The following is a 21,684-nucleotide window of genomic DNA, read 5'->3' as shown; positions in this document are numbered from 1 at the left end:
AGTCTAGTCTATAGTCTAGTCTATAGTCTAGTCTATAGTCTAGTCTATAGACTAGTCTATAGTCTAGTCTATAGTCTAGTCCATAGTCCAGTCTACATTCTAATCTATAGTCCAGTCTATAGTCTACTCTAGTTTATAGTCTAGTCTACAATCTAATCTACTGTCTACCCTATAGTCTAGTCTAGTCTATAGTACAGTCCATAGTCTAGTCTATGGTCTAGCAGAAAATTAGTTTAGTACGTTAAAACCTAAAAAGTACTATTTTTATTAAAACCTTAGTACTATTTCAAAATTAAAATTTTCCATGCCTGGATTTTTATAAATAAATTTTAACTTAAAAATTGCTTGTAGGTTTCTTTATGATATTTGTTTGTTTATCTATAAGTTATAATAAGTTTGAAGTAAGTATTATATTTGTTTAAATTTGGCACATTATTTTTTTAAATTTGAACATTTTTTTCCTTTTTTTTCTTTAAATTAATTAATCCCGTTTTAGTTGTTATACTCGATACTTATCATTTTTAAATTACAATTAAAATAGACAGTCTATTAATAAAGGTTTTGTTTCTGTTGTCAATTACAAACCCATGGCCTTGTGGAATTGAGTTGAATATTACCACTAAAAACATTTATTATAAACAAATTAAAAATTTTGTTAAATTTAAAGATTTTTTTTCTAAATTCTGTTCAAATTTATGAAATTTGTTTGAGTTTGTATAAAACTAAGTTTAAATTATTTGACAATTACGTTTTGTTTTTAATATGTATTTTAAAGACTTTTGTTATCTGTTATAATATTTTAATTGCATTTCTTTTACTTTTTAATTTTTCAAGTCTAATGTTTATTTTCTCATTCGTTGTTTAAAAAGGGGTTTAAGATTTGTTTACCTTTTAAAGGGTGGAGGGTTTAATAGGTTTAAGAAATGGCCTCAATTATTAAAATTAAAATTTCCTCAAATGGATATGTTTGTTTTAGATAAATTACATTTACATTTTAAATCTAATTTCATTTAAGAATTAAGAAAAGTTATATACAATTATAAATTAATACTTTAGGTTAAATTTTCATTAAAGTATTTACAACAAAACTTATAAAAGGGGGTTTAAATAAAATTTGGAAGCCTTAAAGTTTTAAGATAACATAAAAAAAAACCTAAACTAAAAAAAGAACTTACATAAAAATTTCAAACTGTTACGTGAAACCTCGACTAGGTGATTGTACCGGTGAGGGTGGTGGAGGCAGTGGTGAAAAGTATGTAGAAGATCTTGAGCTAGGCGAAGGAGGACAAGAGGATTCAGGTAATATTCTAACATCACTGTGATAGTGAGAACGTGGTGTAGGTGGTGGTGGATAGGGTTCACTATCGTAGCCGTACTGTAGACAGGAATTGGCATTGGCTGAGGAAGAGGATAATTTGGTATTGCCATTACTATTATTGCTATTCGATTTGCTGGTATAGTTCGAATCGGATTCATCACAAATATCGGTGGAACAGGGTGTAGGTGGGGGTGGTTGATTAATAATTTTATAATGGCGATATGGACGCCTTGAGCGGGTAGCTGGAGAGGGTGGTGGATTAATGGGATAGGCTACCATACTGGAGCCATTTGTGGTAGAACTAGAGGCTCCGGTTATATGATTACGATCATAGGAATTCATGCTGGTGCGTGAGTTCAAAGTAGACATGCGCACTGCATCGGCCACAGAGGCAATTTTTGATACTCTTTGCGATTTACTTAGTGTAGAAGGACTTAAAGGATCCGAGGCTTGATCATCCTTGGGTTCATTGCGATTTTTACCTATACGTGTGCGACAAAATTGTAATAAATAAACTATGGAAAATATAGTAATCATGGTGGCCACTATTAAAATCATAAAAGCCTTTTTATCCGAGGAAGGAGCCATGCGTCTAGTATTGGCCTGGGAGCAAATGTCAGCTGATTCATCAGCTCCATCAGCACAATGATCCCAGCCATCACACAACAAAGCAGCTGATATGCAAAGCTAGAAAGGCAGAATATAATAAAACAATAAAAACAAATTCCAAAATTCTTCTTTTTTTTCTCAAATTACCTTATTAATAGGACATTGGAACTCTCCCGGCCGTTTGCAGCAATCGGCCTCATCATGTCCATTGGCACAATTGGTGGTGCCATCACAAACTAAAGCTTTGTCTATACATTCTCCCGACTGGCAACTGAATTGATCTGGTCGACATGAGGGACAGCCCACTTCATCGGATTTATCGGGACAATCATTTTGCCCATCACAACGCCATGAGGCCGGTATACAATCCTTATTCATATCACTATTAGCTCCTCCTCCAGCCACTGGGGCAGCACAGGTGAAATGATCAGGTCCACAGGCCGGCAAGGCACCACAATTTTGTTCATCTTCCAAAAGCATTAGATTTTTAGGGCAAGAACATACTTCACGACTACGGCCTTCAGCTGAAGCTATACAAATATGGGAGCACTTGGTGCGGGCATGTAGACACGTATGATTTCTAAACAATTTTGATTCTGGAGTCCAAACCGCCACTATATCGGTAATTTGTGGCATACGCTGCATTTCTGCTCTTCTACCCTCACCATTAATAGTAATGCGCTCCACCCCGGTTTTGTCATCTAGCCAGTAAACAAAACCTTGTAAAGCAGCTATAGATATGACTTGAGATATGTGGGTGGAAACCAAAATTTTTCTAAAATATCAAAAAAATTAATAAAAATCTAATATTTTCCAAAATTTCCTTTCCCTCAACTTACTTATTTTTGCCATTGATATCCATGGAATCTATACGCTTGCCATGGGCATAATAAATCATATCAATTTGTTGGTCCACAGCCAAGGCGGTAACACCTTCTAGCTTAAAAGCTAAAACTACACGTTCAGCTCCATCTACCCGTGAACGTATGATGGCTTGTTTGCTACCCACATCGGTCCAAAACAATAAACGTTTCATGGAGTGTACCGCTATATTACGAGGCTTCTCCGAGTCGCCAGTATCTATGACTCCTATAGAATCGCCAGCAAAACTAAATCAAAAAGATCAAATTTAATAATAAAATTAATGTTTTCAGAGAATTGGAATTCTCTTCCACAAACCTGGTAACATTTATGCTATTCGAATGGGAACAGGTCCAAAACAGTAAACGGCCTATAACATCTATGGCTATATCGAAAGGTTGAGAACCAGAACCTACCAAAACCGAAGCTCTAGTGCCATTAACTAAGGCTCTTTTAATACTATGACTGCGGCCCTCCACCTAAAATGAATTAAGATAATTGTTAACTATTTCAAATATAAAAAGGCACCCCTAATATTCCTTACCCAGTAAACAAAATGTGTTATGGGATCATATTCCACCGCCCGTATATTTTTGCCTGTTACCGGCAATGGCACATTGGGACAATCTGTAGTATTAGGCATTAGGCGTCCAAAACTGTTTCTCTGACTAAAGATGATATAATTCTTAGGAGGTATACAGGAAACATTATCTTTGGCCAAGGTGTAATGAGTAGGACAGGCACAAGTCATGCCCCTCCGGCTAGGTAAAGCCAAACACAAATGGGAACAACCACCATTATTCAATTTACAAGGATTAGTGCCCACTTGTCTTTGATTATAAAATACCACCAAGGAACTGATATAAGTCATGCCGCTGTGTACCAAACTGCGATTTTGTCCGGTAATCTTATGGACTCTTTCAATATCTCCCGTATTCCAATCACTCCAATAAACATAGTCTTGATACAGGGAAACGGCATAGGGTTCATCTACATCTGTACTCACTAGAACTTGTCTTTTTTTGCCATCCCAATCGGCAGACTCAATTTTAGTGGGCCTGGACTGAGTAGCCCAGTAGAGACGTCTAGTTTCTGGATCCAAAGTTAAACCGGTAGCATGATTGGCACTGGAGATAATAGTTTGCAATTCCGAGCCATCCATGGCTGCTCTTCTTATGGAATCTGAGGGCGACTCGGTCCAATACATATAACCTTTACGTGGTTCCAAAACTAAAGATCTAGGTTCTTCTACTCCTTTCCATAATAAAACTCTACGACTGCTACCATCCAAGCGAGCCACTTCTATGCGTCTAGCTTCCGAATCGGTCCAGTAAATATTGTGACCCAACCAATCTACCGCTATACCCTCGGGTCTTATAATACCAGCATCCACTATGCGCTGAACATAGGAACCATTCAATGAAGCTCGATAAATACATTTAGATTTTTGATCCGTCCAATAGATACGTTTGTCGGCTACATCCACATCGAGAGAATGGGCATAGCGTACATCTTTAAAGGGTATTTTCTCATCATTATGATTACCCTCATTATTTTCTATGGAAATGCGTCCAATATATTCTTGTTTGGAGAACAGTAAATAAGCCTCGGGTATAACACACGTTTTCTTATCATTGGCCAATTCATATTCTATGGAACAGCGACAGACATAATCACTAGGACGATTTAAGCACAAATGCGAACAGCCGCCATTGCGTACGGCACAAGCATTAGTGCCTTTTACCTCTCTTAAACGCGTCACCTTTAAACCCATTAAATCGGGATATTGATCCACCACCACTATACGATTATTGCCGGTAATCTTGTGAGCCCTGTCTATGGATCTTCTTTGCCAATCGGTCCAATACAAATAATCATCCAACAGACTTAAGCCGAACAGATGTTTAAGATTATCACTTATAACCACACGTCTATCAGAACCATCCATATTGGCCACTTCTATTTTATCTGTCTTGCCATCACACCAGTAAATAGTTTTAGCTTCTATATCCAAAGCTATACCATTAGGCCAGGCTAAATCTTCTGACACCAAAACCACTCGCTCAGAGCCATCTAAAGAGGCCCGCTCTACTTTCGGTTTCTTTTCATTCCAATCACTCCAAAACATCCAACCCAAAGTGGGTGCCAAAGCAATTGCTCTAGGTTCCTCCAAGTGTTCATAAACCAAAACCTTACGAGCCGAACCATCTAACCGCATTACTTCTATACGATCAGTAACAGTGTCAGTCCAATAAAGATTTCTAGCCAACCAATCTACCGCCAAGCCATCAGCATGTCTTACCTCGGAAGTAACAAAATCTGAAACCCCGGTACCATCCGGATGAGCCCTTTTAATCGAATAAGCTTCCACATCAGACCAATAAATATACTCATCCACTGGATCATAATCAATAGCTATGGCGTATTTTACCTTCCCCAAAGGCAGGGGAAATATGGTGAAATCCGGTGAGTCTAAGGAAATTTTACTGATCTGCCCCCTTTGCACTATAAACAGCATTTCCTGGGAACCATTGGCACAAGTATTCTCCGATATCAGCTTGACGCCAGTAGGACAAACACAACTATAACCTTGAGCATTAGTGCTTAGTAAACAAAGATGACTACAGTTGCCATTATTATGGGCACAAGGATTATCTTCATAGGGCTGCAGAGAGGGATCCCAAGTGCGTACGGAATTGGGAGCTTCTGGGGTATCTATCAACTCTTTCATTTCCTTAGATTTCAAATCGTAAACATTTAACGAACCCTGAGCCCAGTCTGTCCAATAAAGACGACTATCGAAGTAGGTCAAACTATAGGGATATTTTAGATTATTAACAATATTCCTACGATTACTGCCATCTAGTTTCATAACATCTATAAATTTCAAATGGCCATCGGCCCAGTAAATCAAATCATTTTTTAAATCCACCGTCAAACCATTTGGCCAAAATATATTATCTTTAACCAAAGTCATGCGTGTTAGGGGGTCACCATCCATGCTGGCCCTTTCTATTTTCGGATATTCACCCCAGTCTGTCCATATCAAGAATTTCTTAGCAGGTACTAGAGCTATGGCTCTTGGCTGATCGAGATCTGTCCAAAATAATACTTTCTGGTATTTACCATTCAGCGTTGCCACCTCTATGCGATTCTTTTCACCATCTGTCCAATAGATTTTATCCGTATACCAATCAATGGCCAAACCTTCCGGTTTATCTAAACCAGTTGATATCACAGTTTGTTTGGGTGCCTTCAATATCGACCCGGTTGTATTTACATTAACACACTCGATTATTTCACGACCACAATCGGTCCAGCAGATTAAATTTTTTGCATAGTAAAAATCAATGGCCATTGTTTCGGTGAGATCTTTGACAAGAACATCTATTTGTGGTCCACCGGTGGGTTTTGTTATATTTGCCACCTGTATGTCATGATATGTGGTGAAGAGTAGGGTGGCAGGTGTATTATAGAAGGTGGAAGACGACGATAATGATGACGATACAGATGTTAGACTCGTATGTACTGAAAGAGAAGAGAAAAAATAAGGAGAGCTTAGGAATGAAATGCTTAAATGGACAATAATTGATCTTTAAAACTGAATCAAAATTTACACAAAAATATTTTAGAATCGACAATACATACTTGTCTATAGTCGAGGCTGTAGTTTAGTCTGCAGTTGAGACTATGGCCTAGTCTATAGTCAAGACAATAGTGTAGTGTATAGTCGAGACTATAGTGTAGTCTATAGTCGGGACTATAGTGTAGTCTATAGTCGAGACTATAGTGTGGTCTATAATCAATATTATAGTGTGGTCTATAATCGATATTATAGTCTAGTCTATAGTCTAGCCGAGACTATAGTCAAGTAAATATCTATATTCGATTCCTGACTATACTCGAGAATAAGGTCCAGTCTGTAGTCGAGTGTAGTCAATTCTAAACTCAAGTCTCATTTAAATTTATTAAATTCTTGTTAAATTGTTAAATAGATTTACCCCAACAACTACAACAACAACGAGAGGTATGTTGAACAATATTTGTGTTGTGTTGGTCTAATTGCAAATTAATACGCGTAAAATGCAAACACAACAGCTCAACGAATGAGCAAAAATAATAAATTTCCATACAACAACTACAACAAACCATGGTACACAAACATTACACACATACGACATTTGCACACGGTGTAACCTCTTCAACAGATGCTGCTGAGGCAAGAATAATATCATGGCAAATAATGGTGTGATGCACCAACAGCCATCATCAGCAAGATGGTAGCAAAAATATAGCAGAAGAAACTAACTGCCAGGATGATGTTGATGATGATGTTGAATGTAAATGAATCTATTCCCTAGCTGTAAGGAGATGCGTGCACTCCAGTGGCATACACACGCTGCTCACACACATACACATACATACGTCAGCAATCGTAAATAAATATTTAAATAATAGAATGAATGAATGTATTCATGTTGCAGCATGACATACAACTTAACAAGAACACTGAGAGAAAAAATTAGGTTAAATAACAAGAAATTTAACAATATTGCGGTTACTGTAATTATATTTTCAGGAATCGCAACTGTATTTTATTAAAATGTCTGCCGTAATTACAAAATGATTGCGGCAACTAAGTATGTATATGTTTATCATAATAAACTTAACTGTTGTAATAATTTTTAATAAGAATTTTTGTTGTAATCATAAACACGTGATTACAAAACTAAAGAATAGTTATGCTAATCAAATTTTCTCTGCGTGTATGAACCTACAATTACTGAATAGTTTTGCTTTCTCCTTTCTCTGATTAATGATGAATGAATGCATCAGCTTGACTTGCCTTGGCTGGCTGGCTGGATAGATGGATGCTCGACCAAGTACACTACTACCACTACTAACTACAAGGGGGCACAGTAACAATATTCTAAAGTAATTTGCATGAGAAGGCTTACACGCATTGTTTTTTTTTTGCCACAATGGATATGTATGAATAATGAAAATATAATAAATGTATTTACTACATCCTAGGCATCAACAATAAACATTACTTGAGTCAGTTTTGAAGAGTAACAATTATACTAGAGAACAAGTACTTAAGAAGATATGAGTACCAAAATGTGAACAACAGTAAAAAAAATCAACTGTATAAGTAGTAAGCAATAGTATTCCATTAGCTACTAAATATGTAGATAAGGATTTCGAAGATTTTCCTCTTAATATATTTTTTTAGTGGTGAGAGGATAATTAAAGGATTAATGTTGAATAAACATTTTCAAGTTTCATTTACTACATACTTATTATTTATTTTTTTTATTATTTTATTATACTTGTTGTTGTTTTGTTCAAAATTACCTTAATAACTTATGTAATCTGTTGGGTGTAGTGTTGATTATACATATGTATATAAATGTATTCATTAAAAAGTAACAATTTATTTAATATACAGTAGTTTTCCGATTTAACGACCATTCAATTCTACGAACATCGCATTTAACGTACAAGCTAATTTTTCCTATTGACTACCTTAAATAACGAACAAAACTTGTTTTTTGTACTCTGTTTAACGAACTAATAAAAATATTATTATTTAAATGAAGATAAAATGACATTTATCAAAAATAACAAATAACCTAAGTTGTAGCAAAAAACTATACCGTTGTTTTAAGCGGTGCTTTTATACCCAAAACTGTAACACATTCTGGGTTCTTATTAAATTTTAGTTCGATGTAGCTATGTCCGTCCGTCCTTCAGATAATGACTTTAACGCTCAATACTCGCTTAACAATACTAGTACGCCGATGAAATTCGATACAAACATGTTCTATACTAACCGAAATCTCTAAAAAATTTTATGGGAATCGGTCCATAATTGACCTTACCCTCCATATCAGGCCCCCCTTAAGAAAATCACTTCAACGCTCATTACTCGCTTAAAAATACGAGTATAGCGATGAACTTCGAGAAATAACTTTAAAGCTCATGACTGAATTAAAAATACAGCGATTAAATTCGACACAAATATGGTTTGAAGGTGGGTATATAAAATTCGGAATTTTGTGTTTTGTGCTATTTTTATAAAAAAAGAATTAATTTTATAAAATACATTTAAAAAATATTTTATGTACCTATTTTTAATTATTTTCCTACCAAAAACCCACGTTTTAGTTAGTACTGCATATAACGAACTTTTCAATTTACGAACAGGCCTGGACAACAGAGGGGGCGTGAAAGCGGAAAAAACGACGGGAGAGGCAAGGGGACAAGAGGCAAAGAAGGGGGGAAAACAGGGGGGGGAGAGAAGGGAGGCAAAGGGGAGAGAAAAAAGAGGGGGAGAGGAACAGGGGGGGGACGAGAGAGGAGCGAGCGAGCGAGCGAGCGAGCGAGCGAGCGAGAGCGAGCGAGCGAGCGAGAGAGCGAGCGAGCGAGCGAGCGAGCGAGCGAGCGAGCGAGCGAGCGAGCGAGCGAGCGAGCGAGCGAGCGAGCGAGGCGAGGAGGAGCGAGCGAGCGAGCGAGAGAGCGAGCGAGCGAGCGAGGAGCGAGCGAGCGAGCGAGCGAGCGAGCGAGCGAGCGAGCGAGCGAGCGAGCGAGCGAGCGAGCGAGCGAGGAGCGAGCGAGCGAGCGGGAGAGCGAGCGAGCGAGCGAGCGAGCGGGCGAGAGAGCGAGCGGGCGAGCGAGCGAGCGAGCGAGCGCGAGCGAGCGAGCGAGCGAGCGAGCGAGCGAGCTAGCGATCGAGCGAGCGAGCGAGCGAGCGAGCGAGCGAGCGAGCGAGCGAGCGAGAGAGCGAGCGAGCGAGAGCGATCGAGCAGCGAGCGATCGAGCGATCGAGCAGCGAGCGAGCGAGCGAGCGAGCGAGCAAGCGAGCGAGAGATCGAGCGAGCGAGGATCTAGATAGCTATCAGCTATCTATCTATCTATCAGCTAGCTATCTATCTATCTATCTATCTATCTATCTATCTATCTATATATCACTCTAAACTAAACCAGCTAAAGTATTTTCAAGGGTTAATGTATTCATTTTCTAAAACTTTTGTCCCAAATTTTTTTATTAAGATTTTAATATCTCTGAAATAGCAAGGGAAACTATCGTATTGAATAATGAATGCAAAAATCTAATACAAATAATTGCAAATAGTCTTACAAAATAAAACAAAATAGTTATAGTAAAAATAAATCATAAGGGTTCAAACCCTTTACTACAATCTACCACGTTCTTAATTTTTCTCTCAAAAATTTCCTACAATTATTTAGAAAAAGTAATTCTTAGCTAAAAAAAAGTAAAAAAAAAAATAAAAAAACTTCTGATAACAATAGTCTGGCAGCACTTAAAATCTTCTTATACAAAAACCTATTATATCTTTAACCTAATTTCGGTTACACTTACTACCACGTACGTACTGCTCTGCATGCAACTGCAACTCGACACAACGCAGAAAACAAAAACAACAACAACAAATTTTAACCCTATTTTTTTAACTTCCTTAACACAGTGCAATTAAAATTTAGGTGTATATGTGTACATAACCGTAAATATTTTCAATAGGTTAGAAATTTTATATATACATACACTCAAACATACATACATCTGGAGGGAGCAGGATGGTTGGGTAAGTAAATGGATGTAGTATGTTGAATGAAGGCGTTAAGGGTTTGTAAGTAAATATTTAACCCCACAGTTAAGTCTACAAGTTTAAATAAATACACTGTAGTATATGTAGTATATACATTGCAATATATATGTACAAACAAACACACTTTGGTACATGAATGCATACATTTATTTACATACATACTTACTTCTATAGGTTTGTAGGTGTATGTAAATTTTGTAGGTATATAAGAGTGTGTGTCTCTAGAAGTAAGTGAGAACCCAACGGACATATAGTCGATTTTTTAACGTCGACATTTGGGTATAAGTTTAATATTAGAGATTTAATCAAATTTTAGAAGTGATTACCAGAACAGCTTACAACATCTTAATTTGAACCTTAATGATAGATAGATAGATAGATAGATAGATAGATAGATAGATAGATAGATAGATAGATAGATAGATAGATGGATGGATGGATGGATGGATGGATGGATGGATGGATAGATGGATGGATGGATAGATAGATAGATAGATAGATAGATAGATAGATAGATAGATAGATAGTAGATAGATAGATAGATAGATAGATAGATAGATAGATAGATAGATAGATAGATAGATAGATAGATAGATAGATAGATAGATATATATATATATATAGATAGATAGATAGATAGATAGATAGATAGATAGATAGATAGATAGATAGATAGATAGATAGATAGATAGATAGATAGATAGATAGATAGATAGATAGATAGATAGATAGATAGATAGATAGATAGATAGATAGATAGATAGATAGATAGATAGATAGATAGATAGATAGATAGATAGATAGATAGATAGATAGATAGATAGATAGATAGATAGATAGATAGATAGATAGATAGATAGATAGAGATAGATAGATAAATTGAGAGATCAGTGATCTTTAGTAGTACCTCGGATAAATTTTGATAATTTAATATTTGTGTTTAATTCTGAGTTGAATTGTTCGTTCGGTTATCCTTCTCGTTTATTATGAATGTTAATAGCAAGCATGCAGCTAGGAGCAGGCTAAAACTATACCAACAACAAGCTGTGAATGCCGAGAGAGAAAATTACATTGAAATCCTTGTAAATAATTTACATTTTTTTAACATTTTGCTCTAGTGGCAAAACAAAAAATTGAAGAAAAAAATAGTAGAAAAACAATGCAGGAAAAAACCAAGCAAATAAAAATGATGCAGTGCTGGTGATAACGACTAAGAGAAGCACACTAAAAATTCAAAAGTTTAAAAACATATAAGAAACAAAAGAGAGTAAATTTTGTTCTAAACTAAGGCTGAAAATAACTCGTGCACTTTATTTATTGTTCAAAATTGTCATTTACTTCGGTAAATCTAATAATTAAAAAGTAATTATCGGATCTTTTATATCAATTTACTTGAATGGTGCATGTATTTTTAATATTTTTCAACAAATTTTTATATAAAAGTTGTTTGTTTTATTCAATCTGTGTTTTTAAATCAAGGGAGATCAACTCATCCCTAAGAATTTTGGAATTTAAATAATTTAATTTTTTTTTAATAATTTAAATTCCCATAAATTTAAATTACAAATATTATTTTGCAGCAAAAAGTTGTGAAAAGTTAAACATATCACCCCTAGCTATGTATTCCAGTGTGATGAAGGGTATAAAACTGAACTGAAATAATAACAACAGCAAAAAAAAAGTACGAAACCAACCAACATGGATGGTTTGATGGATGGCAGTATTGAAGCAGAAATCATCAGCAGCAACATCATCATCATCATTACAATGAGATTTCTTCTTCATCATCATTTTCATTTCGGGGGTGATGAAGAAAATATTGTGTGAATGTTGTTGCATTAATCGTTGTGTTGTTACAAGGAAGGTGGTTTTCAACCATGTTGTTAATATTGCTGCTGCTGTTGCATGACGATGATGATGCTGAACGACAATGATGGTTGACTATTTAACAAATAACCAACAACGACAACAACAGCAAGAACCCTGAATACACTATAGTAAAGTTGAATTGAGAAAAGAAGCAAAAAAAAGTAAAAAATACGCAAAAACAAAAAACGGATTATAATGCAACGCAGGAATATTTTTAATTATTAATGTATACACATGCAGCAATAGCAAAAAAAAAAAACCCATCATCATCATCAAGAGCATCATCATAGTAACGTCATCATATTGAAACAACAACAATAACAGTGGCAGCAACAACAAGTACATATACAATATACAAATATAGCAACAAAACATCATTAACAACAACAATTATAATAAGAGCTTTAAAATAATGCAGTAGATTGTAATGTTCAAAAAATAATACAGTCTTAATACATTTTAAAAGAACTAATTTGAAATTATGCGGTATTAAGGACAATTTTACATTTTTGGAGAAATTTTGGCTTTTTTGGTAAATTTTAAAATTTTTAGTGAAATTATGTATTTTTAGTGAAAATTTGAATTTTTAGTGAAAATTTTAATTTTTAGTGAAAATTTGAATTTTTTGTAAAAATTGGAATTTTTAGTGAAAAATTAAATTTTTAGTGAAAATTCAAATTTTTAGTGAAAATTAAAATTTTTAGTGAAAATTAAAATTTTTAGTGAAAAAACTAATTTTTAGTGAAAAATTGAATATTTAACTCGAATATACATTCTATAAATCAAAATCTCCATTTCCTAGGAGCCTGTCACAGGACTAGTTCAGTATGAATTTTAGTTTCCATTTTAGGTAAGCTCCATTATACGAAAATCTTCCAGTACACTTTCAATTACTTAAACAATCGTTCCTCTGACCCGATCCAATACTGTACATTATGTTTGCAGTAGATTTTTTTTAATCGGGGGTGAATATTTAAGAAAAACAACAACAAAAATGTATACGAAAACAAAAATGTAATACATTACTATACAAAATATGTAGGGAGACTTAAGTAAGAAAATGCAGCTAAGAGGACGACTACAGGTAAGAGATGAAGTCGATGAATGTCTAAATGTAAAAAGATGGTTATCGTAAATGGCATAGTTCAAATGACCGAGTCAACATTTCACCTTGTTAAAATGTTAAAATAGGCGGAAAATTTTTTAAAAATAAAACTAACAAGAAAAGTAATTAAGAAAGTTGAGAGAAAATAAGACTAAAGTTTTCTTAATAATTTAAGTTTAAGATTATTTCCAACAGTATTTATTTTAATATGGTAAAAAAATTGTTACATTTTTCTGGCAGAGTGTTAAGGAAAATTTAATATTAGAATAGAAAAAATCCCCTATAGCACAAGGTAAATTACAAAATTTTTGTGCAAGAAGGGTACAAGGCAGATTTTTGAAAAGGATTATTTAACATACAAATGTTTAAATGCAACAACAATTATATACAACAAAATGCTTAAACTGCAGCACCAGCACCCAAGCAACAGCAGCAGTAATATCTAGAAAAAAACTTATTTTGCAATGAATAATAAACAAGTAAGAAATTAAAGATAGGTCGAAACCGACTATACGATAACCTATAGATAGATAGATAGATAGATAGATAGATAGATAGATAGATCGATAGATCGATAGATCGATAGATAGATAGATAGATAGATAGATAGATAGATAGATAGATAGATAGATAGATAGATAGATAGACAGATAGATAGATAGATAGATAGATAGATAGATAGATAGATAGATAGATAGATAGATAGATAGATAGATAGATAGATAGATAGATAGATAGATAGATAGATAGATAGATAGATAGATAGATAGATATATATATAGATAGATAGATAGATAGATAGATAGATAGATAGATAGATAGATAGATAGATAGATAGATAGATAGATAGATAGATAGATAGATAGATAGATAGATAGATAGATAGATAGATAGATAGATAGATAGATAGATAGATAGATAGATAGATAGATAGATAGATAGATAGATAGATAGATAGATAGATAGATAGATAGATAGATAGATAGATAGATAGATAGATAGATAGATAGATAGATAGATAGATAGATAGATAGATAGATAGATAGATAGATAGATAGATAGATAGATAGATAGATAGATAGATAGATAGATAGATAGATATATAGATGGATAGATAGATAGATAGATAGATAGATAGATAGATAGATAGATAGATAGATAGATAGATAGATAGATAGATAGATAGATAGATAGATAGATAGATAGATAGATAGATAGATAGATAGACTATAGATAGGTATTACACATTACAAGTAATTGTATTTGACATTGTAATGCATTACCATATGCAATTAATTCCGCCAAGCCTGATGTAAAACCATTACTTTTAGATGTCACCAACATTAGCATAAACACAATACACCCTCGCCCCTAAAAATGTTGTAGAGTATTAAATATATTTTATACATATTCCTACAAATAATAGAAGCGAAAAAAGAAATAAATAAGAACAACACTTAAATGCTTAATGGGTGAAAATGGACTCGAGTTGCTGCATGGTTTTTATGCATGCAAAGTTAACAATATGTACATTTGCACGTACCATTGGCAGCAGCACAACAACAACAGCAATCGCAGCATTCAAGGAGCCGGAGGAGCAACAACGTAATAAGGAAGTTTTTATGTTAAACAAAAACAACAACAACATCATCACAAATTCCTTCTTCATGACATTAAGTGAGCATGCACAAGCGTTGGTTACTCTCCAACAATAAATACTTATCAAAATACAAAAATCAACTAAAGATACATCCTTACACACACACAAACACACTCAGCTTTAGTTAGTACTTGTAAAATAGCAGAATTTAATATTTAAAAACAAGTAGGGAAACATAAGCTACATCATCATCATCATCATCGCCACCACCACTACCATTCTACTCCTTTCAAAAATTTTGCAATTGAGAGGTGCTGCCTAGAACAGCAAACAGTAAATTTTTAGCTACTTGTTAAAAATGTATAACATTGATGGGTGGTGGGGGTGTTGGAGGGGTTAGCTGGGAAGATATAAAATACCTAGTTAGTAGATGCTGGCAACATCTACAACTACACCCCAACTGAACGAAGGACGTTATCAGATTATGCTTGCTGGCTGACTGGCTGGCTTACTCGCTTGCTTGCTGCTAGTCGGCTTACTTACTTACATACCAACGGATGTAAATATGAAAATGACATACTTATATGCTCATACCCTCTTCGTTATAATACGATATTGCGGTACTGGGAGAAAAAACATACACAAATTTACTTGTACTTCAACCTGCTATATGAATGAGCAAATTTAAGTTGAATCAGGGTTTGCCAAATTGTTTTAAAAGATCTATTCTGAAAATTGGATTTTTTGTAAAAAAGCGGTGTCAAATCGAATAGTCTGGACTGTAGACTTTAGCTTTGATTATGCCTCGACTATGGTATAGACTATAGTGCGGACTGTAATTTAGATTCTATAGTTAGGACTAATATTATGTAGTCCTAACTATAGAACTATAGTTTAGACCAGCGGTTCCCACCGTTTTTTACTTCGCGGACCCCTTGAGGAATTTATTTAATTTCACGGACCCCCATACATATTTTGATATCTTATTGTTATAAATAATTGTTCATCCGAAAATTGTTTTAGTCCTGGTCCATAAACCCTATAAAATATTCCCGTTCATTGAGAATATTTAGTATTTCGGAAATGTTTTCAATTGCATGGTTTTAAATATAGAATGACTTCTAACATGATGTTTAATTTTATGATCGTGAGAGCTTTCATGTTCATTTCTCGTCAAGGTAGCGAAAAGGTTTCTTTATCAAGTATTGCCGACATGTGCTTAAAGAGTTATGTTTCCAAATTTTTTTGCGATTGCATAGGAGTGAGTTGAGTATGTGAGCTAAGTTTTCGGGAAAATATGTGAAAGTTAGACTTCTTCGATGTTGTTGCGGAATGCGTTACCCACATGAAATATGACCTGAACTCTTTGCGAATGTACTGTGAATTTGGATCTTAAATTTGAATTTTAAAATACCTACGAATTATTTCACTGCGTGGTTTTGACTATTTACGCAAAACGCAATGAATTTTCTGATGTTGATTTAATAATATTGGACAACAAAATGAAGTTAAAATCTGTGTATCACGTCGGAATTGAATATTTATATTTAAAATTAACTAGATTAACACTTTTGCTTACAATTTAAAAAAAAACATTATGAAATGTGACCTAACTTCATATTCCGGAATACCAGTATCAGTATTTAATTCTAAGGCAAATCATTATCCGTCTGATGTAAAAACCAGAGACAGTAATTGTTATTATTTTTATTTAAAAAAATTAAAATTACAAATTTTATTTGGTTTGTATTTCATTTCTTTTGATTTAAATATTTTATATTTTCCGTAAAAATTACTGAGAACTTTTTCAAATAAAAATCAATAATAAAAAACACAAATAATTTCAAACCATAAGGCACAAATAAAAATCAGGCCATGATTTTTATTTTTTGAAATTAATTATAAAACTCATTATGCGATATTTACCTTTAAAACACATTAAAAATTATCGGGTTTAAACAGAGATTAATAGAAAATTGGTAAAATTTCTTTACCACTGATATCATCAACCAAATTTGCAGAAATTAGATTCGAAAATTGGAAAATTAATATTTTTTAGGTGATTTTTATTCTTTGCTTTGAAAAATAAAAATCATTGATTGATTTCTATTTTTTGTTTGAATAAATAAAAATTACTGAATGAGTATTATTAAAAACAACATAAATATTTTTTTTATTGAAACAAATAGAATAAAAATCAAAAATAATTTTTATTTTCAATTTTTATTATAAAAATCAAGAAAAAAAGTTTATTGAAGAAATCGATTAAAAAAGGTCTGGGAAATATTTTGGTACATTCAAAACATTTCTAGGACGATTCTTTCATACTGATTTTTTTAAGCAAAAATTTCATAGATAATAATTATTTTCTGTCTCCGATAAAAACATTTATTTCGATACATATACATTTATAAAAATTACAAATCACGTAATACTTTACTTTATAAAAGTGAAACAATAAATTTGTAGGGCCTAGCTTCATCCTGATAAACGACCGAAACAATAAAATTCAAAAAGTCACCAACAAATCTGGGATTATTGAATAAAAATTGTGTATTTTAGTATTTACGAAAAATTTGGAGATATTTTTAATATTTTCTAACATATAGAGAATATTTTTTATTCATGATTTTTTTCGTTCGTCTTCGCGGACCCCCTAGGATTTTGCTACGGACCACTAGGGGTCCGCGGACCCCCTTTTGGGAACCGTTGGTTTAGACTAAAGTTCAGACTCTGGATTACATATTTCAGATTACAGTCGTATAGTTTACTATAACTTTGGGCTATGGTATGGCTATTGTTTATACTTTAGTTTAGTCTGGCTTTATTTAAGACTAGTTTGGGATATACTTTCAGAATTTAGACTTAAGTTTTGGTTATAATTTGGAATATATATCAGATTGTAGTCTACAGATATAGTTCAGTTTATAATCATGAGTGTAATACTGACTATACATTAATAGTTTAGACTAAAGTTCAGACTCTGGTTTATAGCTCAGATTAAAATCATATAGTTTACTATATAGTCTGGATTTAAGCTGAAACTTTGGGCTATAGTATAGATTACCGTCTGGACTCTTGTTTAGACTCTTGTCTAGACTGTAGTCTGGCCTTATTAAAGACTTTGGTTTGGGATATACTTTCTGAATCTAGACTTAAGAGTCTTGGTTATAATTTGAACTATAGTCTGGACTTAAATATGGACTAATGTTTAGACTATAAACTAAACTTTGGGCTGTAATAAAGTTTAAGAATAGAACTACATTTTAGACTTCAGTTTGAACCATAGACTGGACTATAATTCAGACACTGGACAAGGGCTAACTATATTTAAGAGTATAGCTTATACTACAGAGTCTAGACTATAGGTTACTTTAATGTCAGGACTTTATTTTAGACTACAGTCTGGAAACTATAGGTTAGTATAATGTAAGGACTTTTATTTAGACTACAGTCTGAAATATATTTAAAATTATAATCTTATTTAAGACTTTCTGTCAGGGTACTAAGGACCCTGCTCCATGTGTATGATGCCTTTGAGTGTGTGTAATATGTAAAGTAGTTTAAAGTATCAACGAGTGTATGCATTGGAAGTGGCAGTAGTCGTTGTTGTAGTTGGACTAACTACATACTACAACAGCAACAACAACAACAACTACCATGTTAGTACTAGCAGGCACTAGTAGTTTACTTGGCATCATGGTGTATAATTAATTTTGTTCATGAATAAATTTTAATTTATCATAATAAGAGTAACAACAACAAGAACAAGCACAGGCATTTACGTAGGCATGCATGATAAAATATTTGCATAAAATATATGAACAAAAAAATTTAATCTAAAAAAAAATTGTGAAAAAATTACAAATAAAATAAAAATATTGTCACAATAACGTATTATGGAACACTGAGTAAACAGTTTGAAAGCAGGTTGGCGGGAGAGTAAGGGGGAAGTTTGAATTTATTTAAAATTTATAAAAACTTTTAACTTACTAGAGCTTTTTTCAAAAACTAAGCTTTAGCACAAAGCAAGTTCAGAATATGATCTAAAATCTGCGGATTTCGAATAACTCTTACGCTGCAGAGGATATGAAACATTTAACAATTCACCTAAACATGTTCCCTTGAAGGGTCAAAAGTCAAAATTTTCACAATTTTGGACAATTCATATAAAATATAAAGAATAAAATCTAAAGAATAAAGGTCACATTAATCCTTTAATAAATTTGGGGTCAAAGTATCAAATTCCCCTAAAGTACATCAACTACCACCCTGCTTAGTTAGTTGCTGTGCAAATGTGATTATAAGCAGTGGAATTTAATTTAAATTTATTTATGACAAAAATGTATAATATTAAATTCCATTAATTTTATTCTGTTACATATTGACACACACACACACATACTCACACCCACATACATTTCCAAACATACTTAAATATTTATTTAATATATGAAAATGTTAAGAGCAAAAAAAAAAAAAAACGAACTGGAAAACAAATAGTATAAAATAAACAACAACATTACTTTTTTCACCCTCTTGAAATATTTTATGCATAACCTCCTTCAGCTACCATCAACACATTTAGAATGCGGGGAAGAAAGGTGCAAGAATGAAGAAGAAGAAGTAGCAGTGAATGTTGAGGGATTTGTGAAAAACCCCATAATATACATATAAACATATGCAAACCTACTTGCACCAATTACATTTACATGCCAACACATACATACATACTTATTTAGCCATAATGACACACATACAAGCGAACATGTTTAAACATGCATTAGGGAGGTTTCTCCCCTTTTGGATACAACTTTTCATTTTCACATCGGGAAGTGCTAATTGGAGTTAGGTTGGGAATATAGTCTGGTCTATATTTAGTATAGACTATAGTGTGGACCATAGTATAGACTATATATTATAGTCTGAACTATAGACTATAGTCTGACTATAGAATAGACAATAGTCTGGACTATAATATAGACTATAGTCTGGACTATAGTATAGACTACAGTCTGTACTTTAGTATAAACTGTAGTCTGGACTATAGTATAAACTATAGTCTGGACTATAGCATAGACTATAGTATAGATTATATATAGACTATAGCCTGGACTATAGTATAGACTATAGCCTGGTCTATAGTATAGACTATAGTCTAGACTATAGCCTGTAGTGTAGTCTGGACTATAGTCTATTCCATAGTATAGACTACAGTCTGGACTATAATATAGACTATAGTCTGGACTATAATATAGACTAAAGTCTGGTCTATAGTCTGAACTATAGTATATACTATAGTTTGGACTAAAGTATAGACTATAGTCTGGACTATAGTATAGATTAATAGTAGTTATATACTATATTCTGGACTATAGTATACACTATAGTATAGACTATAGTCTAGACTATAGTGTAAACTATAATCTGGACAATAGTATAGACTACAGACTGGACTATAGTATAGACTATAGACTGGACTATAGTATAGACTAAAGACTGGACTATAGTATAAATTACAGTCTAGAATATATCATAGACTATAGTTTGGACTATAGTATAGACTATAGTTTGGACTATAGTATAGACTATAGTTTGGACTATAGTATAGACTATAGTCTGGACTATAGTATAGACTATAGTCTGGACTATAGTATAGACTATAGTCTGGACTATAGTATAGACTATAGTCTGGACTATAGTATAGACTATAGTCTGGACTATAGTATAGACTATAGTCTGGACTATAGTATAGACTATAATCTGGACTATAGTATAGACTATAGTCTAGACTATAGTATAGACTATAGTCTAGACTATAGTATAGACTATAATCTGGACTATAGTATAGACTATAGTCAGGACTTCAGTATAGACTATAGTCTGAACTATAGTATAGACTGGACTATAGTATAGAATATAGTCTAGACTATAGTATAGACTATAGTCTGGACTATAGTATAGACTATAGTCTGGACTATAGTATAGACTATAGTCTGGACTATAGTATAGACTATAGTCAGGACTATAGTAAAGATTATAGTCTGGACTATAGTATAGACTATAGTCTGGACTATAGTATAGACTATAGTCTGGACTATAGTATAGACTATTGTCTGGACTATAGTATAGACTATAGTCTGGACTATAGTATAGACTATAGTCTGGACTATAGTATAGACTATAGCCATGTCTAAGTTATGGACTATATCCTGGTCTATGTTATAGACTATAGCCTGGACTATAGTATAGGCTATAGTCTTGACTAAAGTCTGGTTTATAATGGATTATAGTCTGAACTATATTATAAACTACAGTATACACTATAGTCTGGACTATAGTATAGACTTTATTGTATACTATAGCTTAGACTGTGGTATGAACAATAATATTAACTTTAGTCTGGACTATAGACTCGAAAAGTTACCCTAATACACATGTACGTATACTTATTATATACTAAAACAAACACACATACTCCCGAGTGCACATAGCCAACCACTTCAGGTGGAATTGCAGTTGTATTCTAGTGTTGTTGTTGTTGTTCTTGCTGCTGTTTTTTTCTCCTCGTCATGATGATGATGGTTGAGGTTGTTGAATGCTGATGATGCCACTTGACAAAATGAATGAATGCAACATTTTCTATACTATGGGTGGTAGTATAGTAGGTTGTTGTAGTAGTCGATTG

At 33.4% G+C, this 21,684-nt stretch overlaps 1 protein-coding gene across 4 annotated transcripts in view; it reads right to left on the bottom strand.

Annotated features, from left to right (window-relative positions):
- Positions 1–256: 256 nt before the first annotated feature.
- LOC119613262 (low-density lipoprotein receptor-related protein 6) overlaps positions 257–21,684 on the bottom strand; it is a 94,757-nt gene continuing 73,329 nt past the window's right edge. For all 4 annotated transcript variants that reach the window (XM_037969277.1, XM_037969267.1, XM_037969260.1 and 1 more), the window contains 5 exons: positions 3,333–6,316; positions 3,107–3,267; positions 2,767–3,036; positions 2,075–2,702; positions 257–2,005 (listed from right to left, as the gene is read on the bottom strand). In XM_037969277.1, the coding sequence (XP_037825205.1) occupies positions 1,193–2,005; positions 2,075–2,702; positions 2,767–3,036; positions 3,107–3,267; positions 3,333–6,316 (4,856 nt within the window). In that variant the 3' untranslated portion in view covers positions 257–1,192. The remainder of the gene's footprint in view (positions 2,006–2,074; positions 2,703–2,766; positions 3,037–3,106; positions 3,268–3,332; positions 6,317–21,684) is intronic.

This window comes from Lucilia sericata, unplaced genomic scaffold, assembly GCF_015586225.1.
Source record: "Lucilia sericata isolate MDLA Ls3-8-SP2 unplaced genomic scaffold, ASM1558622v1 Contig000039F_arrow, whole genome shotgun sequence".
NCBI lineage: Eukaryota > Metazoa > Arthropoda > Insecta > Diptera > Calliphoridae > Lucilia > Lucilia sericata.
Note: the sequence above shows the minus strand (reverse complement) of the source record. Positions and strands in the feature narration are given on the sequence as shown.